At 36.1% G+C, this 11,532-nt stretch overlaps 1 protein-coding gene across 2 annotated transcripts; it reads left to right on the top strand.

The window, feature by feature from the left end:
* The first annotated feature begins 296 nt into the window (after positions 1 to 296).
* LOC145242096 (uncharacterized) lies at positions 297 to 10,534 on the top strand. Of its 2 annotated transcripts, XM_080105012.1 has the most exons (3): positions 297 to 433; positions 3,338 to 3,612; positions 8,066 to 10,534. In XM_080105012.1, the coding sequence occupies exons 2-3, from the start codon at positions 3,538 to 3,540 to the stop codon at positions 10,262 to 10,264; spliced, it is 2,274 nt and encodes a 757-aa protein (XP_079961138.1). In that variant the 5' UTR covers positions 297 to 433; positions 3,338 to 3,537; the 3' UTR covers positions 10,265 to 10,534. The 2 variants fall into 2 exon arrangements, with proteins under 2 accessions (XP_079961138.1, XP_079961139.1); XM_080105013.1 differs by lacking the exon at positions 3,338 to 3,612 and having other exon boundaries at positions 301 to 433.
* Positions 10,535 to 11,532: the final 998 nt, after the last annotated feature.

Raw genomic sequence — 11,532 nt, forward strand, 5'->3', positions numbered from 1 at the left:
TCTATGTATCTCATATAGAGTTCAAGTGTTAGCCCGGTGTGTGGGGTGGGTGGGGGCTTGATTTCTGAGAACTTCGACTGAAAGAAAATGAAACACAGAAACAGAGTGATTAAGTTGGGCTATGACAAGAGAATATTCTTTTCGTTATTTTGACTTGAGTACATACCAGTTAATATCTTATATGTCTTTAGATAGAGTGATGTGGTTCTCGATTGATTAACTGTGTCTAACTGTGTTGGTTATATACTCGAGAGTCAAAGCAATATTCTCTTGTCATAGCCCTAGTGATTAGTGACATTCCACTCCCAAAGAAGGCCCCATTTTTAATCGGGGACAAACACCGTTTTACACCGTTTGCTTTGTTGGTTCATCATTGTAATATTGTTAACTTACGTATTTTGCGGAGGAAGGAAGGAGCATTTTTTTTTTTAAAGTAAGTAATAACAAATTGTATATGTTCTACTTAGGTTATTAAATTGATAATTTTAATGAGTAATCTATTCGATATCGATGACCGATTAAAAACAAAAGCAATGTTGTGAATATATTCGCTTTTTTTTTTTTTTTTAATCTCACCTGAATTTAAAGTTATTGTTTTGTTTTTTTGGGGTTTTTTTTTTAGCTCATTTCTTCCTGTTTTTGTTTAAATCTTTGCATGTTTTTGTTTACGTATATCTTACGCATTTATTTTAATTGCAGTAAGGTAATAAAAACTGATTTATCTTTTTATTATTATTATTAAATTAATGGCACTCTTCAGCAAAAAGGTATAATTTTGCAATGATTTTATTTTTTCCACCCCACTTTGAAATGTGACAATTTTTGTGTTTTATTTGCGAATTCCGTAAACATTGAAATGAATGCTTAAAAATTCTATTTGATTTGCAAACCAATGAATATGTAAAAAAATTTTTATCAATGTCAAAAATAATATGTTGCTGTGGTCATCAGACGTTGCCCAGGAGTTGTTTTACTTTCATTTTTTTAATCGCATAAATATTGATGCTGGTACGAAGAAAGGCGACAAATTAAACAAGGGAGATAAATCGTGAAACAAGGGATTTTTTTGTTTTATTATTAAATTGTTAGGTGAAAGTACAAAATAGTTAAAAACGCCCTCCCCTCTCTGTGTTAATAATAGCTTTCTAAATAATGTTATTATTTCAGTACGGTACAATAAGTGCATGCATGTGTACCAATTTAGTTAAACAGCAAAGACAGTACTTTGATTAAATTAATCAAAATGTGTGTGTTTCTGCATTTATCGACCCGCGATTTCCACGAAGTTATTCGGGTGTGCCCGGACCGGGTGAGTCTTAAAAACACAAATTATTACAACCCATTCCCTATGTTAAGAATGGCGACAACTACTGAAATTCATAAAGTAATACATTAGAAAAAAATGTCTTAATATCCAAAAATACTACTTGTCGATCGTTTTCGGTTCTTCCCGTTATCTGCCGGATACACCCGAGTAACTACCAAAATTTGAATAATTTCCAGTTATGTTTTCGTAAATTTATATAAAAAAATATTGGTGCTTTTTGCTTGTGCAGTTTACTAAAGATATTAAAAAACGAAGATATTGAAAAAGAACTATATTGTATGTACCCGTTATGAGACAAGTTATCATTAAAAAAAAAATCGCTTAATTTGATCATGATTAAATATTTTGGGGTTTTTTTTTTTGTTTTTTTTTTTACAGAGAAAAATAAAATTTTAATGAGATCGATTCAATCGCGGCCATCTTGGCTATTTCCGCGGACAAAGAGTAAGGGTGCCAGGGGAGATAACTCCATCACTGCTTAAAGTTTGTCAAAAATTCGACAAGATTATTTTGAAACATGTACAGAAAAAATACCTAGATAAATATTTTAAGTTTTTTTTTTGTTTTTTTTCACTTATTTTAAAGAGTTTTTCTGTCCTTTTTTAATCCCTTTTTTATTTTGTCCTTTGTTAATCCTTTTTTAGTTTAAAGGCACCTACCCACCCACCCCCGCTCCTCGTCCGGGGAAATAGCCAAGATGGCTGCGATACGGTCGATCTCATTAAAATTTGATTTTCCTCTATAAAAACAAACAAAAAAAAATACTTGATCAAATTAAGCAAATTTTTTATGAGACCTTTATTCCATACAGATATGTGCAGCATAGTTTTCTCTTTTTTTTTTTTTTGAATATTCTTGTTTTTAATGTCTTTGGTAAACTGCACAAGCACCAAAATATTTTTTTTTTTAAATAAAAATTATTTAATTAAATAACGAAAAATAAGCAAAAATTAAAAGTATGTTAAAGTATGCTTTTTTAAATAAGCAAACTGAGTTATGTCCCCCCTTTTTTTTTTTTTTTTTTTTTTTTTAACAAAGGAATCACCACCAGAGGCCACTCAAGGATAAGGGTTAAAGAGTGTAAAGTGGTCAGAAGGACAATAATCGTTAGCAATGTAAATTTGGTAAATAGGATTACTTAAGCAGAATGGCTCATCAAGAACTTGTTTACGTTGGACTTGAAGACGACCATATTGTAGTCAGCTGGAAAGCAGGCAAACGGAAGAGAGTTCCACAGGTGTGCAATTCTAAAAAAGAAGCTTTGTTCATGGAATCTATGTTTAAGTTTAGGCACAAAGAGTGGGGGAAATTATTGACAGCGTTTTCAGCTAGACGAATGTTTCTGTGAATGTTTGGGGAGGGGGACCATAGATTGGAGCTCAGACGAGCACTTGCCATGAAAATAACGATAGCACATAGACAGGCTGGCAAACGTCTCTTCTGTGAGATAGAGGTTGCAGGGAAGCTGCTATCTTATTTTTAAAAATCAATCTGTAACCTTTCTTTGTACAAGTACTAAAACTTACATTTAATGTCCAATTTTTAAAAATTTTTTTTGTTTGCATAGGAGTCACCACTTATCAAGGCCCAGAGGTCACCCGAGGATAAGGATTAAAGAGTGTACAATAGTCAATGGGACAATATGGTAGTAATGGTTAGTAAATTGGATTACTTAAGGGGAACTGCTTAGCCAGAACTTGTTTACGTTGGACTTGAAGACGACCATATTGCCAGCTGGAAAGAAGAGAGTTACACAGGTGTGCAGTTCTAAGAAAGAATCTTTGTTCATGGAATTTACGTTTAGGTTTAGGAACAGATAAAGTGTGGGGGGAATTAGATAAAGAAATGAATATGTAAAATAATTTATTAATTTCAAAATAATATTAATTAGTTTAGACTTGTAGCCATCAGACATTACCCAGGAGTCGTTCTACTTTCATTTTTAAATCGCATAAATATTTTTTATTTTTGTAACTCATTTTATTTCATCATTATTATTTTTCGTAAAAGGCATAACATCCGAGATTCACCACTTCCTGCTACACAGTAGTTCAGAAGTAATGATGAAAGGCGAAAATCAGTTCCTGGTTCATCCATTTCTTCATGATAAGCAACAAATATGGGAAAAAAAAAATGGTTGAGGAACTAATTACAGCAGCAGACCCATGTTTTCTTAACATATCTTTAAAAGACTTCCAAAACGGATATTAATGGTATTTGTGAAGGTTGAAAAAATCCCCCACCTTCCTTCCTTCATTAAGAGTGGCTTTCTAAAATTTGCACAGGTATGTTAAAATGCAGAAGTGTCAAGTATTTTTGAACAAAAACATTTTTGTTATTAAATATGTATGCAAAAAGACATATTTCATCTCTTTTCTTATATTAATGAAATAGGATCAATTCTCCTAACGAAAGAAACATTATAGCTTGCCAAACTGCTGGCCACTATCTTATGTAGGTTTTGCACATATTTGCAGTCGCATTCATGTTATAATAAATCCCATATTATTTCCTAAGAGTATCACAATCCACGTTACCTCTTCGTTAGTAGAAGTAGCAGAAATTTTTCTCCTTAATGTTTTTCTTACTCACACTCTCCCATTTGTAACCGGGAAGTTCCCTAAATTTGCCACAAATTTTAATACTACACTGTCTTTTTTTGAGTCATGTACACATATATTTACTATTAGCTTCTTCGTTTTCCAATACTGAAATAATGAACTCTCCCTTCCAAAAGTCCATTCACTCCCATTGGCTGTCCACTTGTGTTTTTCAAATAAAGCAAATATACAGAGTAGAACAATAAAGTGTTTCTCTAAAGAAAACAACACTACAGCTTTATTTTGAAACTTTTATTGAAAAAATTAATTCGGATAACTTGATTATGTAGTAGAGCTGACAACGGCTTCAGCTCCACTCACCGTCTCGATACAGGTCTGGAACTGGAAGCATGCCTTTTCTACAAATGCTGGCAAGCGTTTAGCAAATTGCAGCAATTAGGCTTGCTTTGGTGTTGTGGGAGGTCATGTTGGTGATGACATATGACCAAATGAAGTCCAGCAGATTCAGGTCAGGAGAGGAGGGTGGCAGTGAAAGAAGAGTACAAAGTCATAGCACTCATTCTGAAGTCAAGCCTGGGTCTCTTTGAACTTGTCGGCTGGCACCAAGTCCTGCTGCCACACCCAGGGTCTGTCAGCGGCCACCTGATTGCACCAGGGAATCACCACAATCTTCAGCACATCCAGGTACATTTTGGTGTTGACTTTCAAGCTGATTTCGAAGATGTGAAGTGGCATGTTGTGGCCCTCACTTGAAACCACACCAAAGGCCATAAATGTGGCCGGAAACTTTGTTTTTATCACACTGGGCATTCCCTGTTATTTGTGGCAATCCAGCAGTGCATTTGAAGGATGCTGGCAATGGTTTTGTTGTCAAAACGGATCAGTAGAGAGCAGAAGTTGTACAACAGCACATCTCCGATCTCGCTCATTGAACATTGTGTCACTTTAGGACATGATAAAAGGCTTCTATCACTCTTGGGATTTGTACATAACTGGCTAACAAAAAAGAAAACCAGTTTTCATCAAACGGAAATAGAACCATGTCGTCTTTTCTAGGGAAACATTTTTATCGTTTCACCCTGTAAGTTTCCTATATTTTGCGAACAGTTACAAACATAAGATGGCATTAATCAAAAAGTCATATGAGACATGCTATTTTCTTATTCTTCTACTTATTATTATTTTTAAAAAAATAAAAATGAGCCGCAGACCGTTTTTTATTATTTTTATTTACGAAAAATATAAATAATGAATGGCAGACCATTTCTTCTTCTATTTCTTATTCGACATAAAATTAAGACAATTTCTCCCAGGATGATTACAAAACACGTTATTGATTGCATAAAGTGTTCTTCTCATATACTATAATTTTGATTTGCCAGTTTATCTGCTTCAAAATTCCTTTCGAGTTGTCGCCATAGCTTGCACAGATTTTTACCTTCATTAACAGAATGTAATTGCGTTTATTATTTAGAATGCCATCATTGATATCAAGAGGTGAAGGTGTTCTGTAACTAATCTGCACTTTCACTTAACAATTAATTAAACAAAACATATAGTACAAACTGAATTTAACTTGCAAATACTATTTACAAAATACCACAATAACATAGATGCATAAGCAACTCAAGGTTTTGATTGTTTCTTGATATTCAAATTATTGTTGGAAATATCATGTCTTTAAGACATTTCTCTATATACTTACCTCCCTGCAAGGGTTGTATGGAGAATAAGATATAAAGTCTAATATGGGGTATAGCTAATTTCTAAGTGTTGATAACAATTTGCTGGTCCAATCCATCGGTTTATAGGCATTAATATGGTGCACGTCAGGCGATCAAATAATCTTGCTGCCTTTCAGAGGTGGAAATTCACAGGAAGATAACTCAGTGAACCAATAAATCTAATCGATGCCCAAGCACAGAAGAAATCCTGTCATTGTTTAATAGGAGTTAATCAGAATACGGACAATACTAATTTTTAGATAGGATTTTCAAGTCAAATTCAATTTTTCAGATAGCTTTGGTTTGTTATTTTGTTAATAAAAGTATCAAATAGTTACAAAATGCCCTCCCCATGCTAAGATTGGATTTCTAAATAATAACATTATTAGTTCAGCACCATCTGTCTTCTGCATGAATACTGTTTAAACAGAGGAAAAGAAGAAACTCGTTTTTCAGTTAAAAAAAAAAAAGCCTTTATATCTGGTATTTCCAACAACACATTTTTTTTCTAGAGATTTAAACAATTCATTTCTCTTTTTCCGGCCGTGTGTGACTTTTCGTCTCTGCTTTGACACCACCAATGCGTCTTGAACATGTGCTTCGCTCATCACGTCTTGAACACTCCTGCTTCTCCGGCTACATCTCCTTTTGTCACTGCTGTGATGTCACTTTGTGCTGTCAGCTTGGTCATTTGTATATCTTGATGCGACTGCTGCTGCTGCTGCTGTGCTCAGCATCAGCAGCAGCAGCAGCAGTCACACTAAGTCTAATCAGATTTTATGTTTAATTAAGTTTTTAACTTAAAAAACTAAACATAAAATATAATTGAAAATTCTATCGATTCTGTGCTTCCATACCTAAATTGAGAGACGTGTGTGCCAACTTCCGGTGTGCTTGAAAGTTCCTATCTCCTTTTATGCACCATATATGCATATAATTATTTTGCAAACATAAAAATACACTTGTAAGAATGATATATATATTTTAGTTTTACTGAAAGTTTAACAATCAATAAATATTTATCCTATTATTAATACAAGCCATGAAATATTAAATTAAAAAAAAAAAAAACAAATAAAAACAATTAAAAGAATCATTTTTGGCATCAGAAAATAGAAATATTTTTTTTCTAATACTGATTCTGATACTTTACTGATGCTACCAGATCAGACTGTCTGAAGATATTGGCTTCTTGAGATGAAATACACCCAACATTGGTGCTTTTTTGTTTTTCTACTTCCTTTTGCAAAACTTAATTATGTTCTGAAAAACAAAAAACAACCCGCCTTTTCCTCCTTTTCCTTCCTCCCATTTCCCCTTTCTTTTTCTATCCCCCCCCCACTTCCTGACTGGTTTCTTAACTTAAATTATACCAGACATTAATACTGAAACACTTTTCCCTCTCCCATTGCAAAACCCATTCATGTTTTGCAGGGCAGGGAACGAAACCGATAAAATCCACTATAAAATAACCAAACCAAACACTACAAACTAGCAATTGAAGATACAAAGAGCTTGAAGAATAAAAACCTTCTACAAAATGAATTAGATGCAACATGAATACTATTTCCAAAATAACTATTCAGCTTTAAATAATCCGAAAAGGTTGATATACCGTAAAACAAACAACCAAACCAAACTCTACACATAAATATTTGAAGATATAAAGAACTTAAAGCATAAAACCTTTTTCCAAAATAACTGCATTGGGCATTAAATAACCCGAAAATGGTTGATATACCATAAAACAAAATACCGAACTGATGCTTTAAAAAGTTCTGATTTTTTTTCAGTTTCTGATTTCAATTAATCGTCCCAACACTAATATGTATGGCCAATGATGGAGTACTGTTGCCACATCCAGGCAGGAGCTACAAGAAGCAGCTTATCCTGCCTTGACAGAGTTCAAAATAGACTTCAAAGCCTAGTGGTGCATGCCCGTTTCTCTCCTCTGTAACCTCTTTCCCACGGAAGAGACATTGCGAGCCTGTCTCTGCTTTATCGTTATTTTCATGGCAAGTGCTCATCTGAGCTTCAATCTATGGTCCCCCCTCCCTCGCCAAACTTTCACTAAAAACATTTGTCTAGCCAAAACCACTATCAATAATTTCTCACACTCTTTATCTGTGCCTAAGCTTAAATGTAGATTCCATGAACAAAGCTTCTTTCTTAGAACTGCACTTAGAACTCCCTTCCAATTGCCTGCTTTCCAGCTGACTACAATTTGATTGTCTTCAAGTCCAATGTAAACAAGTTCTTGATGAACCGCCCCCCCCCAAGTAATCCAATTTACAAAATTTCCACTACTTATGTTTACTATGCTATAATCCCATTGACTAATGTATACCCACTAACCCTTATCCTCAAGTGGCCTCTGGGCCTTGATAAGAAATGACTGTTGTTAGTTTTACTTGTTCACCATTACTCATATTTGTCTTCGTTTTTCTTTGCAGATGATGAAGAAATATCCACGTTGTGATGAGTGCGGCAAAACATTTAGTCGGAAGGACAATCTTGAGAGACACAAGGCGGCACACCTGCAGCGGCCGATGCACTTCTGCGACATCTGCGAGAAGAGCTTTACACGTAAGTCGTATCTGAAGGTGCACAAACGATCACACACTGGCGAGAAGCCGTTTGCATGTACGATTTGTGGCTGTGCTTTTGCCCGTGATGACCACCTCATACGGCACCGTCGGAAGCAGCATGTTGAAAAGGTGTACACGTGTGTGGAGGGTGTGCCTACCATCACCTTAAATGACTTGCAGGTTCAACAACAGACAACGCAGATTATGGAGTGTGCAGACGAAGAAGAACACGAATCGCAGCACCAAGAAGCACTTCACCAAGAATCGATGCATCAAGAAGCTCTTCACCAAGAATCGATGCATCAGGAAGCACTTCACCAAGAATCGATGCATCAAGAAGTGCTTCACCAAGAATCGATGCATCAAGAAGTGCTTCACCAAGAATCGATGCATCAAGAAGCACTTCACCAAGAATCGATGCATCCAGAAGCCCTTCACCAAGAAACTCTGCATCAAGAAGCGCTTCACCAAGAAACTCTGCATCAAGAAGCGCTTCACCAAGAATCAATGCATCAAGAAGCACTTCACCAAGAAACTCTGCATCAAGAAGCGCTTCACCAAGAAACTCTGCATCACGAAGCGCTTCACCAAGAAACTCTGCATCACGAAGCGCTTCACCAAGAAACTCTGCATCACGAAGCGCTTCACCAAGAAACTCTGCATCACGAAGCGCTTCACCAAGAAACTCTGCATCACGAAGCGCTTCACCAAGAAACCCTGCATCACGAAGCACTTCACCAAGAAACTCTGCATCATGAAGCGCTTCACCAAGAATCTCTGCATCAAGAACTGTTGCATCAAGAAGCACAAGTAGAGCATCAAGAACAGTTGCAATGTTGCAACCATGACAGTACTGACATATTTTCTCAACATAACCAGCAAGCTGACCCTACACACGAAGAAACCCAGGTTCTCTCCACAACAAGCACTTCAACACCAGTCATCATCAAACACGGTAAGATGATAGCTGGTACTATCCAGCTCCCAGACCAACATTCCCCATCACTACCTCTCCCGTTGCACTTCAAAAGTGATAGTGATGTTGTCGAGGCTGCAGCAGCTGCAGCAGCCGTGATTCCCACCATGGAAGAACAGAACATGATCCAGATTTTGCCAGCATCCTCATCATCTCAGCTTGTCAACGCAGTGGTGGTCGGCTGTGGTGGCTGCTGTGAGAGCTGTGACCACCCACAGGAAATCATCACAGATGATACATTGATCAATGCCTGCTGCCTGAAGCAAGAGGAAACAGATGACCAACACAAGCAGCAGTCGTTTGACATGGCAGTTGTGACCCCAAAAAGTTCACCCGAGAAACCCCTAAAACGGGGCCAGTCGAACTCTCTTTCCTTCTGCTGCCAGATTTGTGGTAGAATCTTTTCCAGGCGTGATAATTTGGAACGCCATAAGCTTGTGCACGAAGAAACTCGAGTGAACCCTTTTAGCTGTGAGGTGTGCGGAAAATCTTTCTCACGCAAATCTTACCTGAAAGTCCACGGCCGGATACATTCCGGCGAGCGTCCGTACCAGTGCAATATCTGTGGTTTTGCCTTTGCCCGTTATGACCATCTGCTTAAGCACAACAAGCTAACGAAGGGCCGTCGGAAACTGAGTTGCATTCCCCACTTCCAGACAACCGAAGAAGAAAACTCGGCAGACCTGACATCGAATATTGACACAACCAACTGCCAAGTAGGCGAGATAGAGGAACAGTTGCAACACGAACATAACCCTCATCCTGAGAACACCCACCATCCACAACCGCAACACATAACGATCTTGCAAGATGGAACATTTGCCACGACCAGCACCAACCCGGCAGATGGGCAACTCACAGAAAACCGGATATTCCATGCTACAGGGCCGATTGTAACACCTGTCAGCCACCATACTGTCACGGTCGGAGGTACGCCAATCACGCAAATTTTCCATGCAATACAAATGACTTCCGGGAACACACCAGTGTTCCGTACCCTACAAATGGCCCCAACGACACAGATAGTCACTAACAGTCCACAACTTATGTCACCAACGGCAACAACACATATATTTACTAATAAATAAAGATATTAATCAAGATAATAATTTTTGAAAAAAAGTATGAATATATTTATTTTTTTTTTATTATTTAAATTGTATGATCATCAAATGCAATCACCCCCCTCCCCTTCTCCTCCTCCTCCTCTTCCTCCTTCTTCTCCCTCCAGTGTTATCCGGGACAAAAATTCTTTAAATTATCGACTCATTTTTACAGCTTCCGAAGTCTCTAGCTTTGTAATTCCTCTCGTTTTGTAATAAATTGTCTCCTTGTGTGTATTTGTAAGCATTTTCGCAGCCATAGTCAGAAAATTTTTATTTATGTACTGCGTATTTAAAAAAAAAAAAAAAAAAAAAAAATGAAATGAAATTGTATGTTTTTTCCCCACATTTTTTTGTTGATCAATCGAGCTGTGTTCGTGTTAAGGACCAATGGCCTCCCCAACTCCTCACTTGAAAACAAACTAAAGTTAATTTTTTGTTAATCGACAAAAATTGGAGAACTGTCCAATTTCAATTAAATTTTTTCCGAAATTATTCAATAAATTATATATTTTATAAAGGATGCCAATTTGGATTGATATCTATGAGGAAAAAATGGCTATTGTTAGCTAACATACTTCCTAACTTTCAGCATAGAACTACCAGAAACGGTGACAAGGCAAATCAATTCCTTCACTTTTATTGTTCTTCAGTATTTCTATTGTGAAGCAATTTATTGAAATAAAATATAAGGAAAAGGACATTGTCTAAAAGTATACAATAAAAATTTTTAAAATTATAAAAAGATAAAAATAACACAATTAGTCTTTATTTGCATTTTTAATAACAAAATTAAAAAATAAGTTTTTATTTTATTTAAAATCTATATATATAAAAATGTAACTCTTGGTTCGTTCACAATTAATAGTCTAAAAAACCACTTGACGGATGGCTTCCACGTTTTGGTATAATATGTTTACTATATCCATGTGTGTTTTTATATATTTCTTTTTAATTATAACATTATACTTAATTTTTCTATGATAAATAGGTGGTTTTCTTTGTACCGATAAGCCATTTTTTTTATTTAGGGACAATTATTTATTACCGCTTCCTGTCACGTGACCAGTGTTTCCAATTTAGTGTTTTTTCTGCTAGATCTGGAGATTTCGTTTGCAATCTAGCGGGGAATTCTAGAAAATCTGGAGATATTTGGCACCCATACACAAAAGCGCTTGAAAATACTGTAAAACATAAAATAAACTCATTCATGTAAGTAAAAAAAAGTAGCATTTATTGCCTTTGGTAACAAT

Source organism: Euprymna scolopes, chromosome 21, assembly GCF_053919585.1.
Source record: "Euprymna scolopes isolate OS-2025 chromosome 21, ASM5391958v1, whole genome shotgun sequence".
In the NCBI taxonomy this organism is placed as follows: Eukaryota; Metazoa; Mollusca; class Cephalopoda; order Sepiida; family Sepiolidae; genus Euprymna; species Euprymna scolopes.